The 19,411-nt window shown below is 42.2% G+C and overlaps 1 protein-coding gene across 2 annotated transcripts in view; it reads right to left on the bottom strand.

Moving 5' to 3' along the window:
* SEC11A (SEC11 homolog A, signal peptidase complex subunit) overlaps positions 1-19,411 on the bottom strand; it is a 41,706-nt gene that overhangs the window by 7,266 nt on the left and 15,029 nt on the right. The window contains exons 2-4 of one of the 2 annotated variants that reach the window (XM_066239965.1): positions 18,506-18,615; positions 10,522-10,671; positions 2,564-2,683 (exon numbers count right to left, since the gene is read on the bottom strand). In XM_066239965.1, coding sequence (XP_066096062.1) covers positions 2,564-2,683; positions 10,522-10,671; positions 18,506-18,615 — 380 coding nt within the window. The remainder of the gene's footprint in view (positions 1-2,563; positions 2,684-10,521; positions 10,672-18,505; positions 18,616-19,411) is intronic. The other variant, XM_066239966.1, reaches the window with a different exon arrangement.

Below are 19,411 nucleotides of genomic sequence, written 5' to 3'. Positions count from 1 at the left end.
AGCAGAAAAGGCTACTTTGAACACCTGATGATCAAGGTCCAGATAAAGGAGCTCTGTCATACTGGCAGAAGAAAAATAAAACACTATGGCAAAACTTGTCAGAAACCTTATTTCACCCAGGAATCCCACTTCTGAGAATTTACCATGAAGAAATGATTTGGCAGAGGCACTAAAATACATGTAACAAGGATGCTCATAATTCTAAAAAATATTGATAGAAACAATCAAAGAGTCCAACAATAGGAGGTTGTCTAAATAAAAATGTAGTCTATCCACACAGTGGAATAGCTCAGTTTTGAAAATGGTGATATGGAGCCTGATCAGGTGGTGGCACAGTACATAGAGTTGGACTGGGACACAAAGGACTCAGGTTTGAAACCTTGAGGTCGCTGGCTTGAGCGCAGGCTCATCCAGCTTGAGCACAGGGTCACTGGCTTGAGTATGGGATCATAGACATGTCCCCATGGTGGTTGGCTTGAGCCCAAAGGTTGCTGGCTTGAAGCCCAAGGACACTGGCTTAAGCCAAGGGTCACTTGCACTGCTGGAGGCCCCCAAACCCAAACCCCCGGTCAAGGCACATATGAGAAAGCAATCACTGTACAACTACGGAGCCGCAACAAAGAATTGATGCTTATCTCTCTCCCTTCCTGCCTGTCTGTCCCTGTCTCTCTTGCTAAAAAATAAATGAAAATGATGATATGGAGATAAATCTTGTGATTTATAAAGATACCAATAACTCTGAGGGATTAAAAAAAAAGGTTATGAACTACGCTCATTCTTTCCCTATGCACAAAATGTGTTTATGTATATATACATATATATATAAACATCTGCATCTTTATACATAAAGGATAAAAAAATACATCAAAGAGTTAAATATTTATAGAGGGGAAGCAGAAGAAGAGAAATGACTTTGCTTTTTTTCTTTCCTTTCTTCTTTTTTTTTGCAATCAGGTATTTAATGAGGGATATGTTTATGAAAAGTGACTCTGCTTTTTGATGACTGTCTTCCTTATATTTCTACATGAATCTGTACATTTAAAATTAAAGTAAAAATAGACTCTAAGAGGTTGATAACCTTGAACAACCATAAGAGCAGTATAGTGAGAACAATAATTTCTCAGAAACAATGACAATCTAACTTGGGTGATAAAGGTAGGTTTGGCTCTATCGTAGGAAATAAATGGTGGCACGCACAGAAAACCCGACTCTGCAGGACACACATGAGTGCTTACCCTGACCAGCTCTCTTGGGCCCTGAGCTGAGCTTCTCTCATGCTGGAACTGGGGCAGCTTTCACTTAATAACCTGCGCTACTTCTCTGTGGGAACCGAGTCCCCCAGTGTGGTGGCCTATGAGCAGTGACTTTCAACCGGTATGACGTAAAATGATTTAAAATGTGTGATACCTGAATAATTAGTCAGGGGCAATGACCTCTTTTCCCTTAGTCAAATCTTAAAAAAAATGACAACAGTGAACACAATAGTTGTCTAGTACAAATGAATCAAAATTATACTTTTTTTTTTTCAGATTGGCAAAAAATATTTTTTTAGTGTGCTGCAGGATTTTAGGAAGTTTATGTGTGTCATGAGATGCGAGATCGAAAATCACTGTGCTAAAAATCACTCTGAGTCCACGCTGCCCGTCCTAGGTCAGAAGGAGCAGATGTTCTGACAGGGAAGAGTGGGCATCTGGACGGTCAGAACCAGTAGCCACCCATTCCAGAATTATGATGCCTGTAATTCTGGTGTGACTGATGGTTAAGAAAGCGGCTCCAGGGTCAGCCAGCTGCTTGTCATCACTGTGACGGTAGATCTGTTTCCTCATTTACAGAATGAAAATATCAGGACTGTGCTGAGGTTAAAAAGAGGTAATACTTGTAAAGCACTTAGAATGAGTTGCTGGCACACAGTAAGCCCTAATAAATGTCAGTTATTGTTAATAGTATTAATAACATGAAGGTAGTTACAATCCCATACTTCCTCATACTTACAATTCCTGTTCTCCACTGATCTGTTCTCCTGATAAAAATCTGATATAAACAGGCTTAATATAACTTTTAAATTTCATTTGATCTCAGTAATTTCAATACTACAATAGAATGGTATGGAATAACTAATAATTAATATGATTAAATTAATGTAGACGAACACTTTAAGGTGCTGATTCAGTGAATACATGAGAAATATAAGTTTCATGAAACAGGATTAAAACTGCTCCGGATGCCCAGAGCCCAGACAATGCAGACATTAGAGTACATGGTGCCTGATAACGTTTCTTGACTGAATTAAAAAAACAAATGAATTTTTAACACTGTCACTCCAATTCACTGTTGCATCACTAATACTCTATTCTATTACTGTACCCCATGCCTGCCCCTCTGGAGCAGTATACCTGGAGTTTTAGGTGTATTTTAAGAAGCATGCTTTTTCAAAGGCTACAAGGTGACTTGACCCAACCAGGACCCAACCATTACGTTCAGCTGTGCACAACCAGAAACTACAATTGAGAGGGCCATGTTTGTAGTGACATAAAAACGTAGCAAATGCTCCCTTTACACTTACCCTCTTGCTCTCCCCACGACATCTTTTTTCTCAAGCCAGTGTTGCCCTTGTTTATAGAGGCCTCGGTCATCAACCGCATTATTGTCTCCTTTGGTCAAAAACTTGATATGTCCATTTTGCCTTAAAAGAGTTAGAGAAACCCAAGTCATCAAATACCTTCATGTCATTTAAAATTTGCTCCTTCTAATTAAAATGTCCCATAGAACTGTGGTATCTTATCACCAATCCCAAGATCAAAATAATTATTTATTTTGCTAAAAGGATGTTTATAGCTGTGCAGTTTATAGTAAGGAAAAACTGAAAACAAGCTACAAGTTTAACATTCAAGAGTTGAAATACTAAGCAAGCATTAAGGACAGTATTACAGAGGACTATTACAGACTGTATTAATAAAGAAAAGATTACAAAATGTACAATATAAGCTCATTTTTATATTAAAACAAACACAAACCACAGCCCTGGCCAGTTAGCTCAGTCAGTTTAGAGTTCTGTCCTGAAACGACAGGGTTGCAGGTTCGATCTCCAGTCAGGGCACACACGGGAAGCAACTAATGACTGAGTAGAACAACAAACAAATGCTTTGCTCCCCCCTCCCCACTTTCTCTGTTACTCTCTGTTTCTAAAAAATAAAAATAATTAAGGCCTGGACAGATAGCTCTGCTCATTCCAGAGCAGAGCATGGAGGTTACTGATTCGATTCCCTGGTCAGGGCACAAACTAAAGCAGCTCGATGTTCCTGTCTCTCTCTCCCTGCCTCTCTCACAAACAAACAAAAACACCCCACAAACCACCAATTTTTTCTTGAAATACAATGAGCAAAGGAACACATTAAACTACCTCACAAGATATAACAGGCAAAATGAAGGATATGTGAAACTACAGAATAACTCAGCTTCTTCAACCCATAAGTTGTGAAGAACAAAAAAAGTTAAAAAGGGAATTTAAGTTTAAAATAAAGAGACTATCGCCCTGGCCAGTTGGCTCAGTGGTAGAGCATCGGCCTGGCGTGCAGGAGTCCCGGGTTTGATTCCCGGCCAGGGCACACAGGAGAAGCACCCATCTGCTTCTCCACCCCTCCCCCTCTCCCTCCTCTCTGTCTCTCTCTTCCCCTCCTGCAGCCAAGGCTCCATTGGAGCAAAGATGGCCCGGGTGCTGAGGATGGCTCCGTGGCTTCTGCCTCAGTTGCTAGAATGGCTCTGGTTGCAACAGAGCAACGCCCCAGATGGGCAGAGCATCACCCCCTGGTGGGCGTGCCAGGTGGATCCTGGTTGGGCGCATGCGGGAGTCTGTCTGACTGCCCCCCGTTTCCAACTTCAGAAAAATACAAAAAACACAAAAAACAAACAAACAAAAACAAAACAAAACAAAAAAAGAGACTATCAAGCCATATCAACCAACCGCAACTGAGGACCTTATCTGAACCTGAATTCAAATAAACTCTTTTTAAAAAGCCCAGTGATTATATTTCAAAGATGTTTACTAAAATATTTGTGTATGACATGAAATCTAAGATTTGATTCAAAATAACAGGTAGGAAAGGGGGAAAGCATGGTAGTGTAGGCGGGACAGAATTGGCCATAGATGAACAATTATTAGGACTAGGTAATAAGTACATGGGAGTTCATTGTACTGTGTTGTCTACCTTTATGCATGTTAGAAATTCTCCATATTTAGGCCCTTGCCAGGTAGTTCAGTGGATAAAGCATTGTCCCAGTGCACTGAGGTTGCAGGTTTGATCCCTGGTCAGGGCATATACGAGAAGCAACCAATGAGTGCACGATGAAATGGAACATCCTAACAACGAGTTGTTTCTTTACTCTCTCTCTCCTTCCTTCCCCTCTTTTCCTCTCTATCAAAGGAAGGGAAATTCTCTATATTTAAAAACTAAAAGCAAAAATGACAGTATCTTACTTAATCAGGAATATATTAGTTTAATTCTTCTATAGAACCATAAAGTTTCTAGTAATTTCAAAATTTAATTAAAAGCAAAGTATATTTTACAGTTAGTTAAAACTATCTGAGCCTTACCAGGCAGTGGCACAGTGGACAGAGCATTGGCCTGGGATGCAGAGGACCCAGGTTCAAAGCTCTGAGGTTGCAGGCTTGAGTGCAGGCTCATTCAGCTTGAGCGCAGACTCACCAGCTTGAGTATGGAGTCATGTCTATGACTCCATGGTCGTTGGCTTGAAGCCCAAAGTCACTGATCTGAGCAAGGGGTCACTGGCTCAGCTGGAGCCCTCTGGTCAAGGCACATATGAGAAAGCAATCAGTTAACAACTAAGGTGTCGCAAGGAAGAATTGATCCTTCTCATCTCTCTCCCTTCCTGTCTGTCCTCTCTCTCTCTCTCTCTCGTTCTCTCACAAAACAAAAAATCGAACAAAAAACTACCTTAGGAGCCCTGGCCAGATAGTTCAGTTGGTTAGAACATGGTCCTGATACACAAAAGGTTGCCAGTTTGATCCCCAGTCAGGGCACATACAGAAACAGACTGATGTTTCTATCTCTCTCTCCCTTCCTTTCTCTCTAAACTCAATAAATAAAAATGAAGAAAAAAGAAAACTATCTTAAAATTAATTCAAGTGAGTTTGAGTTAACTGTTATACTAAAAAGAAAAAAACTATGTAACTTCAGGCCTGACCAGTGTGGCACAGTGGATAGAGCATCGACCTGGGACACTGAAGTCCCAGGTTCGATACCTTGAGATGGCCAACTTGAGTGCAGGGTTGTCACACTTTGAGTGGGATCATTGAAATTATCACACAGTCGCCTGCTTGATCCCAGAGGTCACTGGCTCAGTTTGAGTCCCCTGGTCAAGGCACATATGAGAAGCAATCAATGAACAACTAAAATGATGTAACTACGAGTTGATGCTTCTCTTCTCCCTCTCTTCCTGTATCTTTTTTTTTTTTTTGTATTTTTCTGAAGCTGGAAACGGGGAGAGACAGTCAGACAGACTCCCGCATGCGCCCGACCGGGATCCACCCGGCACGCCCACCAGGGGGCGACGCTCTGCCCACCAGGGGGCGATGCTCTGCCCATCCTGGGTGTCGCCATGTTGCGACCAGAGCCACTCTAGCACCTGAGGCAGAGGCCACAGAGCCAACCCCAGCGCCCGGGCCATTTTTGCTCCAATGGAGCCTTGGCTGCGGGAGGGGAAGAGAGAGACAGAGAGGAGGGCGCGGCGGAGGGGTGGAGAAGCAAATGGGCGCTTCTCCTGTGTGCCCTGGCCGGGAATCAAACCCGGGTCCTCCGCACGCTAGGCCGACGCTCTACCGCTGAGCCAACCGGCCAGGGCCTCTTCCTCTTCCTGTATCTTTAAAAAGAAAAAGAAAAAGAAAAAAAACACTAGCTCAGACTCCTACTGACTAGTAATACCCATTGAGATGCTAAGCCAGAAACTGGCTCACTAGAAGTCTCTGCAGATAAAACTAAATTGGGAGGATAAATCTGCAGATAAAACTAAATTGGGAGGTGTTGCAAACACCAAAAACAGCTAGGTGCAAACAATCACATTAAAAATGAGTTTCCAGTAAGAAAATATGCAAATATAAACAGAGAAAAATAATCTGCAGCTAACAACTCAGTGAGTGAAAGAATGTGAGAAAGGCTGGGAACAGAAGAGGAGAGAGGACAGATGCCAGTGGGGCTACGAGCCCAGCCCTACAGTCAGGAGCAGCAGGAAGCAAGAGGCAATTCAGCCCTGAATATAATGGCAACCACAGAGAGGCAGAGAAGCAAAATCAAATAGGAGAGGAAGACTGGGAAATGGGAAACTCCCCAGGAAAGGAAAGGGATGCTACAGATCTGGGCTCTTCCCAAAGACTTGATTTGCTAACCAACCCACCAACCAACCAACCAAACATACCCAAATCCTCCTCCCAACCCCTGGGGATATAATCAGGAGAAACCACACTACAGCTGACTGAAAAAGCATAGGTCTCCTTCAACTATGTACTTAATAGTGTAACAAATATTCCCTGGTGGCAACTAGCTCCTATTAGACCTACTCCAGCACCTCACAACTCAAAGGCCCAAATGCTGACTGATGACATATTTATACTGAACAGTCCCCTCACATAGGGACCAAATGTTTCATATTATTTATCCCTAAGGAGCTCAACACACTTACAGTTTGATTCAACCATCAGAATACTGTGATGGCACGAAGGAAAAAATAACCATTTTATAGAAGGTTAAAGATAAACTATGTAGTATGTTTATACAACAAAAAGAGAATTATCCCAAATTTACCACTATCTCTGGGTGCTAGGATTACATGTGATTTTGTTTTCTATACTTTCCAATTTTACACATCATCTATAACAATACATATGTAATAAGAATGTCCACAAGGTGGAGATATATATACTTAAAAAAAGAGTTTTCTATGATATTTACAGATTTACAAAGGCACTTTACTTAGTAAGAAGGGGGGGAAAGAAAGGAGGAATAAACAAAAGAGAGAGGTCAGTCGAACTATTCCTACCTCTCTTCTTCCATTTCTTTAGCAACAGAGAGAGGAAGGGACTGACAGGGACAGATAGACAGACAAGGTGAAAGATAAGCATCAGTTCATACTTGCGGCACCTTAGTTTGTTCATTGATTGCTTTCCCATATGTGCCTTGACAGGGAAGGGGGCCCTCCAGCTGAGCCAGTGACCCCTTGCTCAAGCTGGTGAGCCTGCGTTCAAACTGGTGACCTTGGGGTTTTGAACCTGGGTCCTCAGCATTCCAGCCTGATGCCCTATCCACTGTGCCACCAGCTGGTCAGACCTACCTCCCTTCTTCTTAAAGCTCAGGATTTTATTTCTTCTGAAAGAAATGAACAATAGTGTAAAAACCAGCCTGCAAACATTCAGGACAGATTGCCTACAAAACATAATCCATTTTGCTTGTCATCAGGTAAATATTACAACCAGGTATTTTAGTCTCCCTGAATGAAAAAAGGAAATTGGAAACTTTGGAATATTAACAGCATCTGCTATTTAAACAGTCCTGCAGGGTGAAGGCATGCATCTGAATCTCCTATATTAAGTACTGTCCATCTTAAAATATCCAAAATTCTGTTAAAAATTACTGCTAAAATGTAGGGAGTCTGTAGTTGATATAACATCTGTTAATGAACCCACCCTGAAACACGATAAACTATTTCAAAATAAAAAACCCAAAAAACTTACTGGATTTCAAGAATCACATAAAAATGGACAATTTCCGCTCTACCCAAAGCAAGGTCTAGGTTTCATTTTCTCTGATAAATTCAGGGGAAAGCTGGTTCTACTTTGTCCACAACAAGTAGTGCTGAGAACAAACAACAAAACCACTTGAGGAATCTGCAAAAAGCTACCTGTACTGAATTTCAAAATAAATCCCCCCCCCAAATTAAGTTATTTCTTCCTAGTCAATAATAGAATATTGTTTCAAAATGATATATCTCTTTCAAAATATCTACTCAAGCCTGACCTGTGGTGGCGCAGTGGATAAAGCATCGACCTGGAAACGCTGAGGTCGCCGGTTCGAAACCCTGGGCTTGCCTGGTCAGGGCACATATGGGAGTTGATGCTTCCTGCTCCTCCCCCTTCTCTCTCTCTCTCTCTCTCTCTCTCTCTCTGTCTCTCTCTCCTCTCCCTCTCTCTCTCCTTTCTAAAATGAATAAATTAAAAAAAAAATTAAAAAAAAAAATCTACTCAAGTCTGAAGATAAAAGAGTAGTCAGATCTCTATTTCACTGTTAAGAGAACTCTTCCAAACTTGAATGTTTATAGGAATTTTCAAAAAGCAACAACTAGCAGTTGTCCCTTTTTTAGGTGGAGAAGATAAACTAAGTTAGAGGGTCATTGTTCTTAAGAATAAGATAGTACTTACTTAGGGCCTCCTCATAATCAAGAACCTAAGTAACTCCCACCACTCCTCTTGCCCTCTGTGTGTCCTCCCGAACACCTCCTTTTCCTTCATTTCTTTCTTTCTTCCCTTCTCAAAAGTTTCTGTAACTATACCTTCGCAGGGAGGGGCTGGGATATGTGTAGTTGACAAGAAGCACAGGCTTAGAACTTAGACATCTCATAATTCATCTTCCTAAACCTTTTTATGTTACAGACAAGGAAACTGAGATCCAGAGTGGTGAAATTTTTGTTCATTTACATGCCCCCCCTTCCATCCCCAGGTGACACTAAAGGTTTTATATACATCCCTTCTAACATGTAAGTCTGTATTTAAAAGAATAACAGAGTTTTAGAAATTTTCTTTGGAAATTTATTTTTTTCTTTTTGGAAATTTATTTTCATTTGTAATGTCTATAAGATTGCCTTGGCGAGGGGCAAAGCATCGCCCCCTGGTGGGCATGCTGGGTGGATCCCAGTCGGGTGCATGCAGGAGTCTGTCTGCCTGCCTTCCCGTTTCCAGCTTCAGAAAAATGAAAAATAAAAGGAAAAAAATAAAAAAATAAAAAGATTGCCTTGGCCCTGGCCGGTTGGCTCAGCGGTAGAACATCGGCCTGGCGTGCGGGGGACCGGGGTTCGATTCCCGGCCAGGGCACATAGGAGAAGCGCCCATTTGCTTCTCCACCCTCCACCCCCTCCTTCCTCTCTGTCTCTCTCTTCCCCTCCCGCAGCCAAGACTCCATTGGAGCAAAGATGGCCCGGGCGCTGGGGATGGCTCCTTGGCCTCTGCCCCAGGCGCTGGAGTGGCTCTGGTCGTGGCAGAGCGATGCCCCAGAGGGGCAGAGCATCGCCCCAGGTGGGCGTGGGCGTGCCGGGTGGATCCCGGTTGGGTGCATGCGGGAGTCTGTCTGACTGTCTCTCCCTGTTTCCAGCTTCAGAAAAATACAAAAAAAAAAAAAAAAAAAAAGATTGCCTTAAAGATTCTTTTTTTTGTTGGTCCCATCATGGTGGCTCAGCGAATAGAGCATCAAGCTGACACACCAGAGGTCACAGGTTCAACACCTGGTCAGGGCACATAGGAGAAGCAATCAATGAGTACACAACTAAATGGAATAACCAAGTAAAATGAGTTGATGCTTCTCTTTCTCTCTCAAATCAATGGGAAAATTTTTTTAATTTAAAAAAGAAAAATGATTAAGAAAAAATATTAGGGGGAGAGGGGAAAGAGTGTAAAGAAGGACAAATAAATACAAGGTGACAGAAAATGATATGACTTGGGGTAATGGGTATACAACATAATTAACAGTTCAAATGCTATAGAAATATTTACCTGAAATGTGTACTCTTATTGCTCAATCTCACCCTGTTAAATCTAATTTTCTAAATAAAATTTTTTTAAAAAGAAAAGATTAGGGCTTCCTCATCCATTATATCAGAAGATTCTATTGGGGATCAACCTTTATGTCATTTGAGGTGATTAAATACAGTATGCAGACACACACACACAACACACACAGAGTAACAGTACTCTGTTCTTGTGGCCTTTGTCTATAGTGCAAACAACTGATTTCACAAAAAGTGACAACTGTATTTCTCCATCCCCTCAGAGGCTCAGGAACCATTCTGGAAGAAAGGGGTGTGTGAGATTACAAGAGCTGATCGTGAGGGGTAAAATTTTAGGCAAAATGGTTTCTGGTGCTTGACATGACCGATGCCATCTTAAGCAACTTGCTCTGAGTGACCACCAGGCCCGCATCATCTGAAAAGAATGTTCTTAACGTAGATAAATAGGCCCATTAAGTTGTTTACTGCTTCGTGATATGCAGAGTTATTGATGGGGCTGAGAAGCAGAAGAAAATGAAGGAAAAGGTCCAGAAAAACCTTCAGGGAAATAAATGGATTGATAAATAACTATTTAGTTTTCAAATGTTTACAAAGCCTTCAGACATTCCTAAAAATGAATTGGAAGAAGGACCTACGAGTTTCCCACCCTTTTTTAATCTTTAGGCTATCAAAATGAAATATTGTAAACACAAAGACATAAAAATATTTTAAAACAGAAAAGATATAGCTTGCACATACTTTTCATGAATCTTCAAGACTCGGTGAACTATAGGAATCTCTCTTCCTTCTATTCTAAAAACAACAATTTCTCCCACTCGTATAGGATCTTCAACTCGATTTGTTAGAAAGAGGAGATCTCCTCTATGAAATGCAGGTTCCATGCTGCCACTGGGGGGGGGGGGGTAGCAAAGAGAAAATCTGAGATTAAATTTATTTTCAAAATTAGATTTTCAACAAAACAATGAAAACATATCACCTTTGAAGTATAGTGAACACCTTAACAAATCTACTGATGGACATAAATGGATACTGTTCTGAAAATACAATTTCCTCAGACAAATGAGGTATATTAATGGTTTCTGTAATTATTAGCATTCATTAACTAGTTCCATTTCAGGCATTACTATTCAAAGGAGCTTAAATCTTTGAAAAGGGCAATGTTACTAATTCTTTAACCTTTTAAAATTTCAAGTGACAAAGAGAATATTAAAGAATGAACTTTATAATCACTGCCCTCATTCTCATTGCATCTGAAAACGCTTAGCATATTCAAATATTCAAATAAGAACTGGATCAGCCTCTTCTGCCATTTATAAAGACACAGACCAAGATGACCTTATGATTTCAAGCCACTAAAAAGGAAAAACAGCTCATCAAGTCAAAGAACAGTCAGCTACAGAGATAATGCTTGTTATCAATTCATTTATTTTGAAAAGAGAAACAAGAAGGAAAACCAAGGACAAGAGCCGAGACCTTTGCCCAAGAATTTCAGAGATGAGCAAAGGATTTAATTCCATGGTAATAATGAGAGGACAAACTTCTCACCTCTCACTGTGCTAAACTGTCTCCAAGCCACTCTGGAATTTTAAACAGGAAGTATCATCATAATATTTGCATTTTCGAAATATCATTTCAGCCTGACCAGGCAGTGGCTCAGTGGATAGAGCGTCGGATTGGAATGCAGAAGACCCAGGTTTGAGACCCCGAGGTCGCCAGCTTGAGCGAGGGCTCATCTGGTTTGAGCAAAAGTTCACCAGCTTGAGCCCAAGGTCGCTGGCTTGAGCAAGGGGTTACTCGGTCTGCTGAAGGCCTGTGGTCAAGGCACGTATGAGAAGGCAATCAATAAACAATTAAGGTGTTGCAATGCGCAACAAAAAACTAATGATTAATGCTTCTCATCTCTCCGTTCCTGTCTGTCTGTCCCTGTCTATCCCTCTCTCTGACTCTCTCTGTCTCTAAAAAAAGAAAAAGAAATTAAGAATTATCATTTCAGAAGCTATTTGAATATAGAAGATATTCAAATATTTATCAAATTAATAATAAAGTGGAATAGATGAGAAGGTCAATTGGTAGACCAGTTGTCCAGGCCATTACTTATAACTGTACTCTTGACAAATATTAAAAGTGTTATTTAGGCTCTGGCTGGCTGATTCAGTGGATAGGGTGTCAGCCTGGCATGCGGATGTCCTGGGTTGATCCCTGGTCAAGGGCACACATGAAAAGCGACCATCTGCTTCTCTGCCCCATCCTCTCCCCCTTCTCTCTCTCTTCTCCTCTTGCAGCCAGTGGCTCTACTGGTCTGAGTGTCAGCCCCAGGTGCTGAGAATAGCTCAGATGATTTGAACATCGACCCCAGACAGGGTTGCCGAGCAGATCCTGATAGGGTGCATGCGGGGGGGGGGGGGGGGGGGATCTGTCTTTCTATCTCCTCTCACTTAAAAAAAATGTTGTTTATAAAATGGATATAAGAGAATGATAAGAAGAAAAATATAGAGAAAAGGATGTATATATACAGAATTACCTCAATTATGTAAGAAATAATACACATAGAGACCAAAATGTTAACAATAATTATATACTATGGGTGACTTAGTTTCATCTAGATTTTTCTGTGTGTATGGTTTCAACAATTCATATAATGAAAATATACTAACTTTTTCCTAATTAAATAATAAAGCATTTTTTAAAGGTCACCACAACCACCCAGGCAGAAAATGATAAGGGCCTGAAATAAAACAACAGCAAGGGCACAACTATAAAAAGATAGAACACAGGGAAAAGAACAAATCTGATGGTCAATTTGATACGACAGAATAACTCCTAGATTTGATTGATTGACTGATTTTTAGAGAGAATGGAAGGGACAGACAGAAACTCTGACCTGTTTCTGTATGTGCCCTGACCAGGGATTGAACTGGCAACCTTTGGGCATCAAATGATGCTCTAACCAAGTGAGCTATCCAACCAGGGATCCTAGGTTTTTAACACTGGCAACTGAGCAGAATGCAGTGACAGTCACAGAAAGTTGGGGAAAAAGAACAGGTTTGTGAGAAAAGATGAATTTCACTTTTATTATGTGGAGCTTCAAGTGCCTGGTTAACAAGCAGATGTCTAGTATGGGCAAAAACAAGAGTCTAGATGCCAAGAGTGTAAAGCTGACGAGAACCCTGGCTGGGTAGTTCAGTTGGTTAGAGTGTTGTCCTGATACTCCAAGGTTTAATCCCTGGTCAGGGAACACACAAGAATCAACCAATGAATGCATAAATAAATGAAACAACAAATCAATGACTCTCTCTCTCTTCCCTCTTTCCTCCCTCTTTCAAATCAGTTAAAAAAAATTGACAAGAAATATAAAGATTTAAGAATTCAGATATAGATGGCAATTAAACAAAGATGAAGTGTATAGTGAGAGAATCATTAAAGAAATAACCCAGGCCTGACCAGGCAGTGGCGCATGGATAAACGTTGGACTGGGATGTGGAGGACCCAGGTTCGAGACACCGAGGTCGCCAGCTTGAGCGCAAGCTCATCTGGTTTGAGCAAGGTTCACCAGCTTGAGCCCAAGGTTGCTGGATTGAGCAAGGGGTCACTTGGTCTGCTGTAGCCCCCCACTCAAGGCACTTATGAGAAATCAATCAATGAACAACTGAGGAACCACAACAAAGAATTAATGTTTCTCATCTCTCTTCCTGTCTGTCTGTCCCTCTCTCTGACTCTCTCTGTCTCTGCCACACAAAAAAATAAATAAATAGCCCTGGCCGGTTGGCTCAGTGGTAGAGCGTCAGCCTGGCATGCAGGAGTCCCGGGTTCAATTCCCGGCCAGGGCACACAGGAGAAGCGCCCATCTGCTTCTCCACCCCTCCCCCTCTCCTTCCTCTCTGTCTCTCTCTTCCCCTCCCTCAGCCAAGGCTCCATTGGAGCAAAGTTGGCCTGGAAGCTAAGGTTGGCTCCATGGCCTCTGCCTCAGGCGCTAGAATGGCTCTGGTCGCAGCACAGCAACACCCCAGACAAGCAGAGCATCGCCCCCTGGTGAGCATGCCAGGTGGATCCCGTTGGGCACATGCAGGAGTCTGTCTGACTGCCTTCCTGTTTCTAACTTCAGAAAAATACAAATAAATAAATAAATAAAATAAAAAAACTTAAAAAAAAAAGAAATAACCCAGCAAGTCCTGGCTGGATAGTTTAGTTGGTTAGAGCATCCTCCTCATACAGCAAGGTTGCAAGTTCGATCCCCAGTCAGGGCACGGACAAGAACAGATCAATGTTTCTGTCTATCTCTCTCTCCCTTCCCCCTCTCTAAAATTAATAAATAAGTTAGAAGAAGAAGAAGAAGAAGAAATAATCAATCAGGGGAAACTCTTTAAACATGAAATAAATTATTAGTAACCTTACTATTATCTGATTAAACTATACTTAAGTTTAAACATCAATCATGAAAATTTTATAAGACATTATATATAAATCATTTAAATTTCTTAAAAGATTTTTAAAAATGATTTTACAGAAAGAAGAGGAAGGGGCAGAGAGCAAGAAGTGTCAACTCAGGACACTTGCTTCACTTTAGTTGTTCACTGATTGCTTGTCATATGTACCTTTATCAGGCAAGCCCCAGGATTCGAACCAGCAACCTCAGCATTCCTGGTTGATGTATTTTTATACACTGCACCACCACAGGGCAGGCTAAATATTTTAAGATTGACTTCAGCTCTATAAAAAGTTCTAAATGTTCCCTGAAACTTCAGTTAATAAAATAAAAAAAAAGTATTGGTCTTTATCCCTAACAGCTTCACAAAAATCCTAAATGTGGATTTTCAGTTGGTTTGAGTTCTCTGAGCATATTTGTTTCAGGCAGAAATTATATTCCTTAGAGTACCAGAAAACCCTGGCCAGGCCACCCAATCCCATGAATGCCTTTCTTTAATGACTGCTCCTTCCAGTCCTGAACAGATTCGCTTCCAACTTCCTTTCTTTATTCCACATTAGGAATCAAAAAAGCTTAGTTCATAAACTAGCTACCAAATAACGTATCCAAATACCACTTTTAAGTCCCAATTGATAATACAAATTTTCCAACTATAGTAAAAATGTACTATTTTCAGAACCACCAATGAGCAGGTCCTTAGTCTAATCTCCTATTCACTCCAACATGCCAAGTTTAAAGGTTATTAGATTGTCCTTAAACATCTCCACGGAAGGAAACTCTATCTGAAATAATCCCAGAAGAATCTCCACAGGAAGTTTCCCTGGGCCTTTCTTTCTTTCTTTTTTTTTTTCATTTTTCTGAAGCTGGAAACGGGGGAGGCAGTCAGACAGACTCCCGCATGCGCCCGACTGGGGTCCACCCGGCATGCCCACCAGGGGGCAATGATCTGCCCCTCCGGGGCATCGCTCTGTTGCATCCAGAGCCATTCTAGTGCCTGAGGCAGAGGCCACAGAGCCATCCCCAGCGCCCGGGCCATCTTTGCTCCAATGGAGCCTCGGCTGCGGGAGGGGAAGAGAGAGAGAGAGAGGAAGGAAAGAGGGAGGGGTGGAGAAACAGACGGGCGCTTCTCCTGTGTGCCCTGGCCGGGAATCGAACCTGGAACTCCTGCACACCAGGCCGATGCTCTACCGCTGTGCCAACCGGCCAGGGCCCCTGGGCCTCTTTCTATGCCTTTCCCCACACTGCCATTTAGTTTGCTTCCCCTTCTGCTAGTGTTTGAGCTTCATCAATTGAAGCTCTCCACTGAATTCAAGACTGGGAACTTAGGGCCACATTATTTTAGAACTGGAAAGGTCTGACTTCATCTAGGTCTAGCCTTTATTTTATACATGAAACAAGGACTCAGTGAATAAGTGCCTCGTCCAGGGTTGTAGTTAGACAATGAAAGAAATGGAAATCCAAGTCTATAAAAACAGAACTAAGGTACAAGAAAGACACTGGAGACCCACTGTTTCCAACCACTTGCTGCTTGAAGTACTATATATCCAATATTGATAAAGGAGGAGTCAAATTCACCCTGTTAAGAGTAATGTACTATTTTTTTTTTTTTTTTTTTTTTTTTTTACAGAGACAGAGTCAGAGAGAGGGATAGATAGGGAAAGACAGATAGGAACGGAGAGAGATGAGAAGCATCAATCATTAGTTTTTCTTGGCGACACCTTAGTTGTTCATTGATTGCTTTCTCATATGTGTCTTGACTGTGGGCCTTCAGCCAACCGAGTAACCCCTTGCCGGAGCCAGTGACCTTGGATCCAAGCTGGTGAGCTTTGCTCAAACCAGATGAGCCCACGCTCAAGCTGATGACCTCGGGGTCTTGAACCTGGGTCCTCTGCATCCCAGTCCGACGCTCTATCCACTGCGCCACCGCCCAGTCAGGCTATTGTACTATTTCTTTTTTAAAGGAAGTTTCTAAACATTTTTTTTTTTTTTTTTTTACAGAGACAGAGAGTGAGTCAGAGAGAGGGATAGACAGGGACAGACAGACAGGAACGGAGAGAGATGAGAAGCATCAATCATTAGTTTTTCATTGCGCGTTGCAACACCTTAGTTGTTCATTGATTGCTTTCTCATATGTGCCTTGACCGTGGGCCTTCAGCAGACCGAGTAACCCCTTGCTGGAGCCAGCGACCTTGGGTTCAAGCTGGTGGGCTTTTCCTCAAACCAGATGAGCCTGCACTCAAGCTGGCGACCTCGGGGTCTCGAAACCGGGTCCTCTGCATCCCAGTCCGACGCTCTATTCACTGTGTCACCGCCTGGTCAGGCTGTACTATTTTTTTTTTTTTTTTGATTTTTCTGAAGCTGGAAACGGGGAGAGACAGTCAGACAGACTCCCGCATGCGCCCAACCGGGATCCACCCGGCGCGCCCACCAGGGGCGATGCTCTGCCCACCAGGGGGCGATGCTCTGCCCCTCTGGGGCGTCGCTCTGTTGCGACCAGAGTCACTCTAGCACCTGGGGCAGAGGCCAAGGAGACATCCCCAGCGCCCAGGCCATCTTTGCTCCAATGGAGCCTCGGCTGCGGGAGGGGAAGAGAGAGACAGAGAGGAAGGAGAGGGTGAGGGGTGCAGAAGCAGATGGGTGCCTCTCCTGTGTGCCCTGGCCGGGAATTGAACCCGGGACTTCTGAACGCCAGGCCAACGCTCTACCACTGAGCCAACCGGCCAGGGCCTGTACTATTTTTTTAAAGACTTAATTTATTCATTTTAGAGAGAAGAGAGGAGCAGGAAGCCTCAACTCCCATATGTGTCATGACCTGAGGGTTTTGAACAGGCAACCTCAACATTCCAGGTCGAAGCTTTATCCACTGTACCACCACAGGTCAGGCAAGAGTAACATACTATTAAATAGATTTTATAATGTTAATTATTCGGTTTATTTTATGTTTATACTTCATTATCTGCAGAAAAGATTTGGGAGTGCTTATCTAATTAAGCCCAAAATAAGACAGAACTATAATGGTTCAATTAAGTAATCAGGTGGTAATTCTCCAAAAATGAGTAAGCTAGATTTTTAAAGCATCAAGAGTAGAAATATAAGAAGGGGGAAGGAAATACAGTAGAAAAAAAAAGTCAGTACTGTTTGTCACTTTAAGAGATGGCATCAGTACATTCAAAATTCCTGAAGTCTATTTAGAAGTGATATTTAAAGGTCAGCAGGAAACATGGAAATAATTAGTGACGCTTCTGTACTGACACTGAGAACACGCTGCAAAAAACTCTTAATTTGGAGTCGATGCATAATCTACCCAACTATCAACTGAACATCAGCCCTGATGGGTCAAAGCGAAGAGTAAGATAGAAGAACTTCAGGATAATAAAGTACATCGAAACACTTTCTTTCTTTAAAAAAAGAAAAAAAAAATTTAAGTGAGAGGAGGGGAAATAGTGAGACAGACTCTAGCATGCGCCGCAACTGGGATCCACCCAGCAACCCGTCTGAGGCTGATGCTCAAATCAACAGTTATTTTTAGCACCTGAGGCTAATGCACTGGGACCAACCACACTACCCTTAGCACCCAGGGCCAATGCTCAAACTAATTGAGCCACTGGCTGTGGATGGGGAAGAGAGAGAGATGTGAGAGAGGGAAGGGGAGAGAAACAGATGGTCACCTCTCATATGTGCCCTGATCGGGGATCGAACCCAGGAGATCCATCCTTACACTGGGCCAACGCTCCATCCACTGAGCAAACCAGCCAGCGCCACTGAAACACTTTCTTAAGAGATGTGCCAAAAAGAAAGTTGACATAGTAAATGTTTTGTACAGAGGTCACAAGCCCTTCAGATCTGAATGTAAAGTGTTTAACACGTTGAGAATTTCTCACAATTGAGAAATAGGAACCAACTTTCTTCCAGGCCCTCTTTGGGGAAAGAGAGCTTCTAGGGCAGCCTGTGTACCTCAAGAGGCACACTGGTGTGCTGTGAGGATTTTTACAATATGCAGTGTCTGACTGATCAGGGCATGGCCTCTGTTCTCTCACATTGTCAAATAAACAATGACAACAGTCAACACAACAACAGCTGTCTGGTGTGAATGAATCAAATTATACCTATTTTTTATCAGATCAACAAAAAGTTATCTATTTTTTTGGTGTGCCGCAAAACTAGTAATTACGTGTGCCATGAGATGAAACAGGTTGAAAATCCCTATTCTAGAGGAACAATACAATCATTATTCAATGTCAAATTTTTTCTCCCCAGCAACACCATGCAATTCCAAGCCTTGAAAAGACAAATTATTACCTGAGCACCACTACAATTGGACTTTCACTTCCAGTTATGACCATTAACCCCTTCCAGATCATTAGTGCCGAGGAGACAATCATTCCAAAATTTAGGACTTGATAATACAGCTGTAAGAACAGAAGAGAAGTGATTAGATCTATGATTCTCTCCACCCAGGGAATCAGCTTAGAGTAAGGCTAATTTAAACGTTTCAAGTAGCACTATTAGGGTGGCTGAAGTTCTGAGACAGTTTTTTAAATCCTAGAATAGCCCTCTTTCTCTCACCCCAGGTAATCTATGCCATTTTGTTTGTTAAAATGTGTTACATTTATATAACTTATTACTTTCAGAAACTTTCATATAATTTATTTCATTTGGACTTCACAACCACTCAGCTTAATTAAATTCAATCACATTCATGACACATATGAGCCAGTGCTGCACCTCTGTTTCTGAACTCCTCTAGTACTAACTTTTCTACAATATGTAGCCTTTGACAATCACAGGGTGCGGGAGGGGAAGAGAGAGACAGAGAGGAAGGAGAGGGGGAGGGGTGGAGAAGCAGATGGGTGCCTCTCCTGTGTGCCCTGGCCGGGAATCGAACCCGGGACTCCTGCACGCCAGGCCGACGTTCTACCACTGAGCCAACCGGCCAGGGCCTGGGCAAGTAGGATTTATCACAGGATAAGAAATTGGAGACTTCAATACCCCATTCTCAATAGTTAATATGAGACAAAAAATCAGCAAGGATATGGAAAACTTGACTATCGCCAAACAAGTAAATATCTACAGAACACTCCACTCAACAGAGCAGAATACATATTCTTTTCAAACACAGGAAACATTCTCCAGAGACCAGGCAGTAGGCAAATAATAAAAGGGCCTCAACATTTTGTGTGTGTGTGTGTGTGTGTGTGATAGAGA

The sequence above is a fragment of the Saccopteryx bilineata genome, chromosome 7 (genome assembly GCF_036850765.1).
Source record: "Saccopteryx bilineata isolate mSacBil1 chromosome 7, mSacBil1_pri_phased_curated, whole genome shotgun sequence".
Taxonomy (NCBI): Eukaryota; Metazoa; Chordata; class Mammalia; order Chiroptera; family Emballonuridae; genus Saccopteryx; species Saccopteryx bilineata.
This window is presented reverse-complemented; position numbering and strand designations above follow the sequence as displayed.